The 16310-nt window shown below is 39.6% G+C and overlaps 1 protein-coding gene across 4 annotated transcripts; it reads left to right on the plus strand.

Moving 5' to 3' along the window:
- The first annotated feature begins 688 nt into the window (after window positions 1–688).
- gab3 (GRB2 associated binding protein 3) lies at window positions 689–14718 on the plus strand. 4 transcript variants are annotated; one of them, XM_049592606.1, is made up of 10 exons: window positions 689–860; window positions 4515–4815; window positions 7191–7341; window positions 7439–7902; window positions 8090–8139; window positions 9678–9927; window positions 10290–10380; window positions 10645–10729; window positions 11827–11946; window positions 14037–14718. In XM_049592606.1, the coding sequence occupies exons 1-10, from the start codon at window positions 789–791 to the stop codon at window positions 14154–14156; spliced, it is 1704 nt and encodes a 567-aa protein (XP_049448563.1). In that variant the 5' UTR covers window positions 689–788; the 3' UTR covers window positions 14157–14718. The 4 variants fall into 4 exon arrangements, with proteins under 4 accessions (XP_049448563.1, XP_049448561.1, XP_049448560.1 ...); XM_049592604.1 differs by having other exon boundaries at window positions 774–860; window positions 14040–14718; XM_049592603.1 differs by having other exon boundaries at window positions 774–860; window positions 9681–9927.
- Window positions 14719–16310: the final 1592 nt, after the last annotated feature.

Below are 16310 nucleotides of genomic sequence, written 5' to 3' on the forward strand. Positions count from 1 at the left end.
GTTTAAATGTATGTAAGTTTGCTTTTCCAACCTTTCTTATCACATTTACTCAAAAGTAAAGTGTGAATATAACATAAGATCAAGTTTCCAAACCTGTTCAATACATTGCAACTTAATCCCTAATTTATGCTTTTTACTTTTGACAAGGGCTGAGAAGAAAAGCAAACATCTAGTGACACTACTACTATTATCGTTACATCTGCACTGAGACCTTCCTGAAGCCTCACATGGAAATGAGCCCTTATCAGGTTATCGTTCAGTGTCAAAGATTTGCAGGAGGTCTATGTTTGAATCCACTTCAAACCACTTCCGGTTTCTGTAGAGCTCAGAAAACACATTATACAAGCAAACAAACAAATGAAGCACATTATGACAGCAAAATGAAATCAGTATGATGTTTATTAAACGCAAACCAAGATAAGATCTTTCTGCAGCATGTGTGACTCAGCCCCTGTATGCTACAGGAATCAATACAACTTAATCCTCAAACCTGTCAAACCTCATCACGTGTAGTATTTAAGCCAACGGCTCCGTCCACTTGCCCCCGAGCACGAGAAAATAAACATATAATTCTCACCCTCCCTCCCCTGCTCTCTCTTTCTCTCTCTCTCTCTCTCTCTCTCTCTCTCTCTCTCTGTCAGTGTGATCAATTTTTCGACTTCCTCCTTTTGGAGTGGCTGGGCTGAATACCAGAACACAGGATATGCTTCGCAGTGCTCTCAGTTTCATAGCAGCAGCAGCAGCAGCAGCAGCAGCCGTAAGGACGGACGACACGCTCTGCAGTCAAGATGAGTGCTGGGGATGTGGTCTGCACAGGCTGGCTCATTAAATCTCCCCCGGAGAAGAAACTAAAGAGATTTGTGAGTAGGAGTACACACCGGACACTTGTTTATGTCCTCTGCCAGCAGTAGGATGCCAGGTTGTGCTGTAGAGCCTTGTGTATATATGTGTGTGTGTGTGTGTGTGTGTGTGTGTGTGTGTGTGTGTGTCTCACGGTGTGGAATGATGATTTAGAAACATACAGTACTGTGGGTTTGTATGCTTTTGTTAAACTGAGCCATAATTCAGTCTCCTTTATATCATCTTCCTCATTTGTATAATAACACCTCACTCTTGTGTTGTGGCTTGTGGATGCACTTCATAGCTACAACAGCTATTATTTATGACAATAACAATATGTCACAAACTGCAGATGTACCTCAGGCAGACATAGATTCCTAAAGCAAGTATATGTTATTGCTTACATGGACAGCAGTGTTTTGTGGTTGTTGGGAGTCATGTGATGACGCTGGGCTAGCCACTCACTCTGCTCTGTGTATATGTGTTTGTGTGATGAGCGTGTGCATTGTGAAACATGGGAAGTAATGTGAGCAGCAGTCAGACAGACTAAAGTGACAAGCAGAAATAGTCTAGCTTTATGATGGCTGTTTGCACTTCCTCTGTACGAACAGAGGAGGTAGAGGGCTAGTTGTCAACACCAGTGCAGGGAAAGGGTGGGTGGAGGTGTGCATTGATGGGGTTTGGAGCAGGAAATAGAAACTTATTATGGCACACTATGCAAATCCTGTTGATACCAGAGAATAAAGTAAATACATGTTTATCAGTGTTGTAAGGTCAGGCTCACTATCTGACTATCTGAGTATTCAAATGTCAAGCATGAAAATTTTAATTATCATGGTCAAATTTATCTCGCTCTGCGGTGTCCTCACATGAAATGAAAGTGTTCAGACAGCAGCAAGCATAGGGAAAACAATGTCCAGTGCTGTAGTGTTGTTCACAAAGTTGTTTGTTTAGTTGCTGGATGTAGCTGAAGCTTCTTGGTTTGACATTGGCACCTTGTACAGAAACAGAAGTGTTCTTTTGTTGTCTCGCTTTCTGTCAGCGGTGCATTTCCACTTTCTGCCACGCTAAATGTGCATTTAATGGTTGTCTGCTGTGTCCAGTGCATGACAGTGTGTGGTAAAGTTGGCCCTTACCCACAAGAGTTTTTCTTTTATAGAGACCTACATGCATTATGGCCATGTCTTTTGAGTGCTACCTTTGAGGACATATATTTTGTTATCAAAACCCTCATTATTTTCATAGAATTGAAAAAAAAAAAAAAGAATAATTTCCACTCCTCAAGGTCACACAGTAAAATGAATATATTGGAAGAGAAACTATTGCAAATCTTAGAAATTAGTTAGATGTATATAGACATCTACTGTATTATACTACAAAGTGTTGATACAATCATTTTAAGGCTTTTGAGAATAGATATTGGCAACATTATAACATACACGTGCATGACCTTTTTCACTGAAAACACCTGAACATATCAGCACAGGTGTGAATAATATAATCAATAGCCACTGAATTCAATTTAGCTCCTTCATTGTTCATTCTGGCTCACTGTCAGGGCACGGTCACACGAGTGAAATTAACACTGACGAATATTCGCCTCCCATTTACTTTCATTCATTGCCAGTACTGTTGCAAATAAAACATCCGCTTCTAATGGCAAAGCCGATTCGCATCTTTGCATCGTGTGGCAGTTAAACTTTGGTGAACCTTGACCAACCAGTAGCAAAGACATTTGTGTAGAAGAGACAGAGATTGTTGCTGTGTTTAACCAGGCGATATTGTATGAAACTGGCATGAAAAATACAAACTTCCCAACAAGAAAGATGCTGCCTGGCTTCCAGTAAGTCGGGTGTATTTATTAGCAAGCTAGCTAACAAGAGCTAGCTAGTCCATCTGGCACTGCCTACAATCAGCATGAATATGGCCTTGGCAGGTGATAGTCATTTGTGACATTCCCTCACGCTGCCATGGCTTCATGGGACACTTGTATAGAACAGAGCCATTATTAATGTTATTAGTAATGTGGTTTTACTGTGACAAGTCAAGATGTCTGCTGTGAAGACAGTCTTTTATGTTTTAGAGTTTTATGAAAATAAATTTTTGCTTGAGTGTCTATATCTGTACTTAAATTTTTGCCCCACCACAGCAAAAAGAAAAGAAAAAAAAAACTCAACTCAAAGTCCAATTACCAGCATTTTCCAGATTTTTCATCACATTACATGGTCTTCCTTGTTCCTTGTTTTAATTTTATATACTTTATTAATCCCAGAAGGGAAATTAAATCTTTTCACTCTGTTGTCAATTACACAAAGGTCTGAACACACACATGCACAAACAGGACCTATACATGCACTAAGTGGAGAGATGTCAGAGTGGGGCTGCCCATGACAGGCGTTTCGAGCAGGTGGTGGGGTTCGGTGCCTTGCTCAAGGGCACCTCGGCCCAGGAGGTGAACTGGCACCTCTCCAGCCACCAGTCCACGCTCCATATTAATAATAATAATAATAATAATAATAATAATGACTAAGCAAACTCCATCTGCTGAGGAAGACCAGTAGTAGTAAACCAGTAACACAACCATGAGTTAAGATTGTTTTTTCTTCAAACTTCAGCTTGAAGCTTCAGCTTTTTTTTGTTTTGTGATTTCCTTGTTAGCCATGGTCTTGTATTAAATATACATCATATCCACAGTTGGGGGAAATAAGGGCTTTAGCCTGCAGGTAACATAAGGACAAGACTGAAAGTTCACTTTAATGAAAACAGCGAAACCCTGTCCTCACCTGGTTTCTATTTTCTGAAAGAGCAAAGTAAAAAAAAGGGGATCCACTTTTTCACTCATCAGCACCTATACACAAAACAACTTATTTTTCAAAGCTAAAACTTTCCATATTCAATAACCATCTGTCTAGTTACGGTTTCCTCTTAAACTTGGCAGTCTTATTGGCGGTACGTGTGGCGTGTCTAACCATTTCCTGGTATAAACACACATAAATTACCAACTGGCTTGTGCAGAAGCGGATTACCCACATGTAGGGGGGAAAAAAAGCGTTTTAAGTTCACACCACATAAAGATCAGGCGAGGCTCCACCTTCACAATGAACATGAAGCCACAAAACCAAGTGTGAAAAAGATATCTCTACATCCAACATTACTATTCATATGATGTGTTTTATTCATTGCAATTTCTAAATATGAAATATGACACCCACACAACTGGTATGACGACTGGCACCCACTGAGGGCTCAGGCGTTAGTAGATCTGTGGAGCTATAAATACCTTTTAACAATTTTAGTATGAAGTTTTCAATAAGTCCTCAGTACAAAGCAGTGACCAAGTACTGTATAAATACCTCTTTCGTTGTGTTAGACATTTTCTGCTAAATACAGTGAACTTCCTCTTCTCTGTACTTCTGGGAAATTCGAGTTGAGGTTCCGCTTACTGACCATATCAAAAGCAAAAAAAGGAGCTAAAGTTGCAAAGTTAGCTGAGCAGGAGCTGTGATCTAATTCCCATGACTGGTCATGACTAATAAAATGGTGGTGATGGGGAAGAGGGAGACGTTACTGTTAAAATGATGTGGTACTGTGAATAATATTACAAAGTAAAGGATGAAGTTAACCTTGAGATTAACTTAACTTGAGATGAACTATTGGCTCATTTTCTCCTGCAGGCGTGGAGGAAACGCTGGTTTGTGCTTCGAAGAGGTCGCATGAGCGGCAATCCTGATGTGCTGGAGTACTATCAAAGCAAGAACTCCAAAAAGCCAATCCGCACCATCGACCTGAAAGAGTGCGAGGTGGAAATGCTCAACGGGCAGCTTAGGATAAAGCGAGACTTCCATGGGAAGCACCTCTTTGTGGTAAAGACCTCATCTCGTGTTTTTTACCTGGTGGCCAAAACTGAGGAGGAGATGAACAGCTGGATCAGTAGCATCAGTCAAATCTGCCAGTTTGGGAGCCTGGAGGACGCAGGTAAATACACATTACTATTCAGTTGTGTTAAAGCTGCACTTGGCAAGAACTTTGAAACATACCTGTCTCATTAATAATCACAAAGTGATGGTATATAACAGATCATCCCAATCATAAGCTGTATTTTAATAGATTCACCCTGCTGGTCCAGAGAAATTGGTGTCATTTAACCCCAAACAGGAAGTGGTGGACTGAAAATCAAACTTTAGAATGAGGTCAGAACAAACTGTTTATTTGGTCCTGTGTGATTCACAGACTAGTTAGTGTTCAAACATACGGGTGCAGACAACTCACATAATATTTCAACACAAAAGTCCCAGAATTTCAAATTGTTCATTGTATCCTCATACAACCGTACATATGATATCCTACAAATTAGTTACAGAGGTAAGGTTTAGCCAAATAAGTTACTGTGGATAGGTTAAGGAAAATAAACAACGTACCTTAACGTGACTCAAAGTTCACACAAATTTGACACGCTTCTGAAAACTGGTCTCCTGGGGAAAGTCCCTTGTTTTGTGACCCATACAGCACCCCAATCTGCCTTCTTAAGGGGGCCACTTCCTTCTTCACTCTCATCAGCGCATTGTTTGCCGCCATCCCAGCACTTGGGTTATACACAGACTACTGGCTCGTGATCACATGGGGTATGTGCAAATTTCGGTGCATTATTTTCCATAGGAAAATGTACAAACAGTGCATAAGAACAGCCTGAATTGTTATAACGTGCATCTACGGTGAAGCTTTTACTGAGAAAGTGTAAATCTGCCACACAAAATCAAGATTTGAAGAGTTCATCTGTCCCTTAGTGATCCCTGCTTGTGGTTGCAGTGATCAACTCCAAAAACACTGAATCAGCTGAAAAATCTAAAACCTAACAGCAGTTTCAGTGTAGTGTGTTTTGATACAGAGCTTTGGTGTCTCAGATAAGCTTCTCTATAAGTGAGCTCCTAAACCCACACAGTGTCACATCATCACGTTGTGGTTAAAACCATCTGATACCAATCATATCTGGTTATCTTAATACAGCAGGAGCAGCAGCAGCAACAACAACAACAACAACAACAACAAGTGAATGTTGCATTATTTTTTAAAATGTAAACATTAAGAGTATAGTTATATTTTAATGACAGTTATTTTTCACACAGTGCTACTGAAATGGAAATGAATTTGATGATTAGTGCACCAGTCAAGCAATGCTTTAATGACTGGAGGACAAAATGTGACCACATATATTATCATACATCAGTGTTGACTGTGTACACAAGATGTTTCCAACAGTTCAAAATGTTGCAGCTGTATTAGACCAGAAAGCAGCAGATCAAGAGGGAGCTGAGGTCCCTTTCCAATTATCAGATAAATAATGAAATTTTCCTATTACTTCCGTGAACGTGCTTTAGGGCTACACAGAATGAAATATCATCTTTTGTGGGGTCATTCTTTAGTATATCACCAAGTGCTGCTTTTTTTGCCTTGAATTGACCTGTGACCATTGTATTCTTGTTATTTCTGTCTTTACACCTACTTTGCTATGATTACTCTTGACATATGACCTTTGCTTCTCTGTTGCTTCCAGTGATTGCATAGCCACAGTGATACTTCGTGAGAAGACTTAGAGACGTGTCTGTTAGAACACTATCATCTGTGTGAGGGAGATAGAGCAATGTTGCTGATAGGTTGCCCCGCTTGTTCCTGTAAATCTCATATGCTCTCGGAAAACACACGCACAAGTAACTGACTATAATGTCGAAAAATAGATTCTAAACACTAAACGCTGTGTTGCAGATTGTTGCTGTAGGTTTTGTAGAATTTTGGAATCATGTTATGTTGCTTGAATTAAAGGTTTTCAGAGAATGTACTGCCTGCATCTCAACAGACTTGTATGCGATGGTGCCTCATCACTTTTGCAAAGGACTATAAAAGGTTGTTCTGCTGCACCCACAGGAGAACTCAAACGTCTATTAAGGGTAGCAAATGTTTCATGAGAACATGCAAAGTCTTTTGGATACACACACACACACACACATGGTTCTGCAGGGAGAGCCTTGACTCAGCCTTGGCCTTGAGTGAAATGGAATGAAACAAATTTCTGAGTGAGAGCCAATCTGACTAAAAGATTGGAGGATATATAAACAAAAGAGGGAACAGGGCTCACGTATGTCTACTTTCAAGGTGCCTGCAAAAAAAGCTTTCCTCTTTTCAAATCCACCTGCTCCATTTACAGTACATTTGACTACAGGCTGGAGGCTGTGTGTTTTGTGTGGCATGCTTCAGCTAGCCCCTGATGTCAGCATGTTGGCAGTTTTCTTATCGCTCCTTTGTGGTTGAAACGTCTCAGAAACTGAATCCTCTCTGTTTCTGCTTATTTTCGACAGAGAGCTCAGAAGAAGGCTTTCCTCACACCCCGACCTCCCTTCATCTTTCACCTGACAGCGCTGACCGAGTGTCTGTATCAAGCCAACCAGATTCAAGTCACCCACTGGACTACCTATTTCTCTCACAGTGTGAGACAGGGAGTGTATGTAGGTATGTACAATGAATAACACCTTTGACACAACACAAAATGACAGCAGTAGTTCATGTTTAACAAATACTGTGTTTTCATTTTTCCCCATATATGCAGAAATGAGAGCTTTTCAAACTCTGAGATCTCTCTGGAGCAGAAGTCATCAGATGATGCTGCTGTCAGGGACACTGTCCCATCACCTCTTTACACCGACTCCTCTTCATCCTCCATCTCTCATGCCAGCCCCAGTTCATCTGTTTTCCTCCATGGAAGGTTGTCTAACCTCCCTTTAAGCGCTCCATGCACCTCCATGGCTTTACCATCATCCTCTTCCTCTCCGCTACGTCACTGTGCCACAAGTGTCTTTCGGTTTGACAAGCCTTATTCTCCTGCATCGTTCGAGGCAACGAGTGACAGACAAACACCTCCTCCGCTGCCACCCAAGTCTAATCACCTGCCAGAGCAGCTCAGTGATGAAGGAGCTCATAGGCCGAGGGTAACGAGTGCACAGCATTTCTCAAACCACACTGCATTACTTCTCCGGAGAACCTCTTTGTCAAGCCTGGACCATATCAGAACAGGTATGTCCTCTGTAGGAAAGCAGTCTCATGGTATGCATGACACAAAAACTGAAAAAGCAGGGCCCAACAAAATTAATCATAATCACGGTGCTATTATGATGGTGCAGTATGCGGATTCATGCCAACAGTATCCAATTGTAAGGGTGGGGAATGTAAACTAATTTTTCAATCATACATCATTTTTTAGGAGATGCTGAAAGCAGATTGATGAGGAACAGGAGGCAGAGTCTTAATCTGGTAAGAGAATTATTAAATGCAGAAAAACTAAAACATTTGATCTTGCTAAAATATGCTTAAAGGAATAATTTGACATTTTGTGAAATACACCTGTTTGCTTTTTTGCCGAGACTTGGATGAGAAGATTGATAGCACTCTCATGTCTGCGTGGAGACAGTTAGATTAGCTTAGCTTGCCATTAAGACTGGAAACTGTATATATCACATCTATAACATAGGCACAGTAACTTCTTGGAGTTTCTTCTGGAGCTAAAGCTATAGTTGAGCATGGATGGATTACTGGACTGGCCTACCGAGCACAGGCCCAGGGGCCCAAAGAGTCAGGGGCCCCTAGCCTTCACCTGCAAAATGTAACTCAATGAAACAAAATAACCAGAAAGAAACATCAAATGACAATTAAGAGACACAAACGACGATAAAAAGATGCAAAACAACCATAAAGAGGCACAAAATGACTACAAAGAGACAAAACACAACTAGAAAGACATGCAAAATGACCACATAACATGTTCTCATCCCAGGTGGTTAAATACCAACACTTTCTCACACCCCTTGGCATATGATACTTATGCTAAAGGCACCCTTTAGCATCTCTGTTACACCCACCTTTTAGCATGTATACTTGACACACAGCTGTCTTCAGGGTGAAGCACATTGTAGCATGTGGTTAATGTGGTCAAACGGTCGCATTTCAGTTCAGGCAACAAAAGTACTTGGTTAGGTTTAGAAAGAAAACCGTGGTCTGAGTTTTGGTTTGACGACATGGGAATAAGAGCAAGCTGTACAAAAAGGGGCCAAATTGCCCGCAGACAAAAAATACCAACAAAAAACAATTACAAAGTGACAGAAAATCAGCACTAAACCACAGACAGATGTATAACGACTACAAAGAGATGCAAAACAACAAAAAAAAGCTGAAAAACTCAAAAGTCTGCATGTCTTGCCCCTGTGTAGGAGAAGTGGTGGAGTCTCTTGCATGTCTGTGCCCATGCCCAGTAACCTATTGTCTCATAATCTGCTCGTGCGACCAGGACGTGTTTAGCTTAGCCTACCATATCTGAAGTCTACCATACCTGAGAGTCACTGTGTCTGGTAAAGACATAGTACATAATGGCACAGAATGAAACATAACCTCCCATGACTTTTTATTTTTTAAGCTCTGATTTTTGTCCAGATTAAGCAAAGATATATAATGTTAGTGAGCTTTAAAGGTGCTGGTAGGCAGATTCTGTACCGTTGGACAGAGCCAGGCTAGCTGTTTCCCTGGATTTCCAGTCTTTGTGCTAAGCTAAGCTAAACAGCTTCTGGCTGTAGCTTCATATTTACTGCACAGACATCTAACTCATTAAAATATCGGATTGGAATGTTTTCTACTTTAGCACTCTGAGTGGTGGTATCATTTTCCTACAATAAAACATATGCCTTAAGAATAATTTTAAAGATGCTGTAAGCACATACAGGTTGCACACTGTGGTTTTAGCAAATGTTAGTTACAAAAAATGGTGTGCTTGTCTCACCACATGATGCTCTGTCTTTCAGCAGCCTTTTTTAAATACCACACGAGTTCAGAGCTACCAGGATGAGTCATATGTCCCCATGGCTTCCCCGTCTCCCTCTGCTTCCACCACTGAATCTGATGGCTATATACCCATGAGCCCCGGGACACTCGCTTTCCTCAATACAAACTACAATGTTAAGTCCTCCGTGTCCCTCACCACACTAATGTGTCAACCTGGAGATCTCGCACCACCTCCAATTCACCGCCACCTCAAGCCTCGCTTGAGGAGAGGTGAGAGTCATAACTGCCCAGACTGGTTCATGTTATGTTTTTTTTGTGGAAAACTAAGCTTTTATATCTACTCAGCTAATCAACTCTGTGACTGCGGGTCTTCATGATATTTTTGATTATGTGGTCTTTATTATACTTAAAACATGATTTACAAATGTATAAAATGGATGAAAAGAATGACTATTTAATGTTCAATTTTATGGCTATGATAATGAAATGTCAGTACAGGATTCAAATAGATATCAGATACACAGACTTTTCTGCACAATGATTTTTAATATGCGTCATCGTTTGAAAACTGACCTTTCCGTGGCACATTAGAGAATTACAAACCAGTCCATTAACTTTGCCTTTTCTTGCAGCTCGACCTCCACCTCTTGACTTGAGAGGCCTCTCTACAATCACAGAATGTCCCACTCATCTTCCTTTGAGCAGAGCAATGACTGAATCATGGTGAGAGAAAAGGGCCTCTTTGTCCACAAAGTGTAATTGCAAGCTCTTGTGTTTTGGTTATGTGACTGTCATTTTGTTTAGATCTCATGAAAACTCAGATTTTACCTTAAAATTTTAACAACTTAAGTCTAATTTGTACCTTGGTTATGAATATGCTGACCCAGCTCAGGAAAAAATCCTGCTTCTCTGTTTCTATTTATAAACATTCCTAGTTGGTTGCTAATCTGACATAATTTCTGACTATTTTTTATTGTGTAATTGCAGCTTTCCAGTGAACTGTTTACCTCTTGAAAGAAGACTTGAAAATGGGGGCAATCCAAGAGATGATGACACAAACTGCACGCCAATGGTAACCTTCCATAGTGAAAACACAGTTTAATCAGAGCACATGTAATGTATACCACAGACTGACATGATCATTAATTATAATAATGCAAGCACTTCTCTGTCAGAGACTGCACTTATCATAAATTTAGAGTAGTGACATCAATTCATCAAGTAATGTTTTTTTCTGTTAGTTTCAATACCCCACTGTGGTAATGCACTGTGACCTGACAATGGATTTAGTTTTCCTTGGTCCTAGACCTAGACATTATGGGAAGTAGCTCTGATGATGACATAGCTTTACTGTGTGGCTCATTAAGTCAGCCCACCTCTTCACCTCCCTTTGTCATGTAGCTTGTATCAACATATGAATCATCAACTGTTCACTTAGAACTGGCTCCAATTTTTTTTTTTTTTTAAATGGCACTTTCCCCCACAAAATGCAAATCTATGTGTGATTACATTGTTTGTGCAGATCTGCTGCCTAAACACTGCAAAGCAGTTTAAGTCCATCATGTGGGCATGGATCCTTAAAACACTGCTGACTTAAATATCTACAGTATGCAACCTAAACATGTTCCTAGAGATCATTACGGACTTTACTAGTTTTTGTTGTACAGAACACTAGAAGAACTAAATCTGACATAATTGTAGGACTGTCTCTGAGTGAAAAAAATGTGCTTGAATCTCCACACAGCTAAGAATGTGGGTGTGGAAAATGACTATGTGTTTCTAAAATATTCTGCTCAGAAAACTGTAGACACTGTATCACACTGGAGACCTTGCAGGGTGTGAGCATATTAAAACAGTGTGATGTACAAGGTTGTTCCTGGAAAGGGTGCATATTTAATTGATTTTCCTAGAATAAAGTCTGGAGAAAGGCATATTAGTCATGTAGGGGTGAGCTGGGCTCTTCTGTTGTTCAAAAACATGCTGACAGACTGCAAGTGAATGCACTCTGAACACAAGTAGTTTCAATCTGATAAAGAAGGCCATCTTTTAATATAATCAACAGCTTACTGATAATGCAGCCCATATGAAAATAGATTACAAGATCAGGTCATTTTTATCTTGGAACAGTTTTGAGTCATAGAGGTCTTCTTCTATTTGTTTCTCTGACAGGAGTCAAGGAATCATTTCTGCCTCAACTTTGATGGAGCGGTTCAACCCTGGGCCAGACGATCGAACCTTGACTATCTGTCACTGGATTTCAATTCTGCATCCCCCTCTCCTGTGCAGAAGGTAGGTTTTGATCAGATAGATGACAGCAATGAACTGGCTTGTCATTTAAATAATAATAGAAATAACGACTAGAATATTTCACAAGAAATTTTGACTGGGTGTCTGCTACTGCTGAAACACATCATGAAATGTAAACTATGATTTCGTGACAACCACGCAAGTTATCAAAATGCCTATTAGGCTCAATAAAGTCCCAGGTCTCATGAGCTGTTTAAACCTTTAATCATGTTTCTATGTCAAAGTATGGCAATTTATTATGGTCCCAAAGTGGACTGGTTTTGAACTCTGTCCATGTCGGTTTCCCGTTATTTTCTATGGAGAAATTTATCACAGCTTTTTGCGATTTTTGTGAAACCACTTGGCAGTTCTCTGAGAAAAGTCACAGCTAACCTTTTCTGATCATTCCACATGTTTTGATGTATTTTTGCAAATGCATTGGCAACACTGTGGAACATGTAGTGTGCCCAAAAAAATGCAGCCGAAGCCTAACAAATAATATATAGTGTGCCTTCTGTTGCACAGCAGGCACCCTAAATAAAAGATAGTATCTCCCATGTTTAAGTACAGACTCAGTATTTTGTCCTATTGTCCAATTGAAGCTTCTGAAGACAGACTTCTTTATTTTTTTTAACTGGACAAGACTCTGATATTGTTGCTGTTACTTTTCAAATACTATCACTTCCTACCTACACCACCTGAATGCTACAAGCGGTGGATGTTGCTGAGGCATTCTGGGAAACAGAGGAAGTCACTGTCTGACGGGGATAGAGAACACCTAAAACTGCACTTTATTCAGCTCTGACATTGTACAAGATTTTACTTCAGACTTACTTAAAGGGACATTTCACCCCAAAACCAAAAATACACATTACATTTCTCCTCTTACCTGTTGTGTTATTTACTAATCTAGATTGGTTTTTTTTGTAAGTTGCCAAGTGTTGTAGATACCGGCCGTAGGGAAGTCTGCCTTCTTTCATATAATACAGAATAATATGATATAATGGAACTAGATGGAACTCTGCTTGTGGTGCTCAAGAGGCCAACATTTTTTATTTTTTTTTAGAGACATATTAGTATTGTCCCTTTCCAGAAATCATGACCCAATTACTCAAGATAATCCACAGACCTTGTTGTGAGCAGTTTCATAGGAACTATTTTCTTTCTACCAACCTGCACCTGCCAACCATATCACCACACAGAAGGAAGTGTGCATCTACTCGTGACTGACAGGCTTGTACTCATTAATGGCGTCCTCCTCGGCTGACCTGGAATATTAGCTAGCTCAGTGGTGCTAGGTAAGCCAGCAGTAGATGCACACTTCCCCCTGCACAGTGATCCCATTGACAAGTGTGGTTTGGTAGAAAGAAAATAGTTCCTACATGAAAATGCTCACAACAAGGTCTGTGGATTATCTTGAGTAACTGGGTCATGGTTTCTGGAAAGAGACATTGCTGTTGAGTTTTTCAAATATATTTTTTAAATCCTGTTGTTTCCCCTTCTCCACGAGCACCCAACACAAGATTTTGATCTACGTTTGTATATACAGAGCAGCCAGCCGAATCTCTCTTTATCTAAGCATTGTTTTGGCACTTTGTGCTAGAGTGCCATCCAGTTCCATAATAGTGGAGAGATAGCAGACCTCTCTATGGCTGATATCCCCAACACTCTGGAACTCACACCAAATTAATCTAGACTGATAAATAACACAACAGTTAAGTATGTATGTATGTATTTTTGATTTTGGGGTATATCATTACATTTTTCTTCACCTATTGGCTCCACTGACCCACATTATTACAATTCAAATGACCAAATCAGTGCTCACTCAACAAGTAAAAATGCCAATGGTGATGCCAGACTGCTACTACTATGGCACATAAGGATTTAATGTTGTGCACCTCACTTGCACAGAGAAATGGATGATCTAAGATATGATCCCAAACATTTGTACATCAAGAGTTCTACAGTACACTCAGAAGCATGATACATTAAGTGCAACAAGAGTGCGTGTTCTGCAAGTAAAGCAGAACCGTGTTGATTTTGGAAACATATCACTCACTCTCCCCTCCTCTCTCGCTCTCTATGTCCAGCAGAAGCCCTTTCTGTCTGACGAGCACCGAGTGGATTACGTGCAGGTGGATGAGAAGAAGACTCAGGCACTGCAAAACACCAAAATGGAGTGGACAGATGTCCGACAGTCAAAAACATAAATGGAACAAAAAATCAGGAACACTTGGTTTCAAGAAGACCAGCAATAACACCAGCAGGGAGGACATAACATGAAGAGGACCAAAAAACAATTTAAAAGCACTTTGAAAAACAGCACTGAAAAAAAAGAGTACAAGAGTGAGTAAGCAGTTTGATGCTTCCTTGCGGGGCGTAAATACAAAATTGCACTGTAAAACGTTCTCTCTCAGTAGATCTACACTGTAAATAATACCAGATTGTGCACTGTATCACAGTGATTTTTACCGTAGCATTAAGTTTTCTCACATCTTGAAAAGGGCATCATATTGCATATTGTACAAAAACATGAGAGTTGCTGTAAATGTATGTATATAGTTGTGTATAGAAGACAAATATTTTGATGATAAAACGTTTTTATATATGATTCTTTCCCACATTATGTACCGTAAACCAAAACACTCCATCCTGAGCTTTCTCCTTCTCTCGCTCCTTCTGTGACCTTCATATTGAAGTTGTTTTTTAACTTGTTTTGGTACTTTGATTTCCCTCAAGAGATTCTGGAAACAAGTCATGGACACAGACATTGTTTCCTGTATACTGAGGTTTGAAAACTGAATCTTTGGTGATATTGATTTTAAGAGACTCTTCTTTTTGTGGCTTACCTTATCTGTCTCTATCTGAATATCACATCAATGAGTCTAGTTCAACAGAAGCAAACCATCATCAAACCACCTCTGTTGTCATAAACAAAATAAAAAAATTATACTGAAAAAATGTTGCTTTTTTGAACAAAAAGGCTGTTAAAACTGGTTCACAGATACCATTTATCCATTTACATTTTTTTCCCTTTCATTTTTAATTTATTGTGTTTTGGTTATTTATTTAATTATATTATGTCTTGTGTCTCGTATGCGTCTCCCCCTGGCATTTTCTGACGTTTATGCTCTGATAAATAAATAAAGTTTACATTTTAAAAAAAATCTAAAAGGTGTTTTCCCCTATTTCACAGATGACACATCAATCAGATCAGGCTTGTTGCTAAATTTATATATATTTTGTTTGTACATTATCACATCATCATGAAATTTACTATGAAAACTGTCTGTCTTCTTTTCTCATGTTTTTTAAGAAACCAAATACCAAATAACCAAACATTTCCCAAAATGATATGAAAAAAGGTTTTGCCAGATTTTCTTTTTGTGAGAACAATGCCAAAATAGATGAAAAACTGGTTCTGAATATTCACCACAGAAAGAGCAGTTTGTGTTTATGTCTTTTTCATCTATTAATGAATAATTTTGAAGGGCATCTCCTTGACCCTATTTGTGATAAGAGTATTTTTATTATTAAGGCAAATGACATACACAGCATATAGCAACACACAGCATAGAACATATATACATAGTTTTTTCACATAGTTTTGGCTAGGCCTCCTTCTGGCCACCAATCCAGACTCGCCATTAGCATGTTAACTGATTCCCCCAAACAAGCACCAGAACATTAACACATATACAGTAGCTACATACACACCCCTACACATCTCTACACATGATGCAATACATAAAACAGGCAAACACATGCTGACACACACACACACACACACACACACACACACTCACATGCATACATAAATGTGCATTAAATAGGTGCACAGAGTTAGGTGAGTGTGCAAAAACAATTAACAGCACAAAGTTTAGGAAAATAAATTATAATATCAGTAGTTAGCCTATAATTATTGCAATGGTAATGAAAGGAAATATTCATATCAGTATACGATAGATTATTCTTTATCAGCATAATGATACCATTGTGATAAGGTATTTATGAGATAGCATTCCCTTTTCTCTAGATTTACAGGCCGATTCCAATATGCCATGACATATAAAATGGAGAAATAGGGCAGGTTTGGCTCTATTATCATTTTAGGAATGTAGTGAGAATTTTTTTTTTTTTACTGGGGGTCAGCTGGGTTGGGGAAAGATATGTGTCTGGGTGCAGGCCTAACTACACTCCTGAGAATTATTAAGATGCCTGTTGGAATGGCATCAAAAACTACGGCAAAGTCACTGCAGGTTACTGGGACACTGTAGATAAGAACAGGTGAACTATAGCCCTGGGGCGGCATGGTGGTCTAGTGGTTAGCACTGTTGCCTCACAGCAAGAGGGTTCCTGGTTCA

Source organism: Epinephelus fuscoguttatus, linkage group LG12, assembly GCF_011397635.1.
Source record: "Epinephelus fuscoguttatus linkage group LG12, E.fuscoguttatus.final_Chr_v1".
Classification (NCBI taxonomy): Eukaryota; Metazoa; Chordata; class Actinopteri; order Perciformes; family Serranidae; genus Epinephelus; species Epinephelus fuscoguttatus.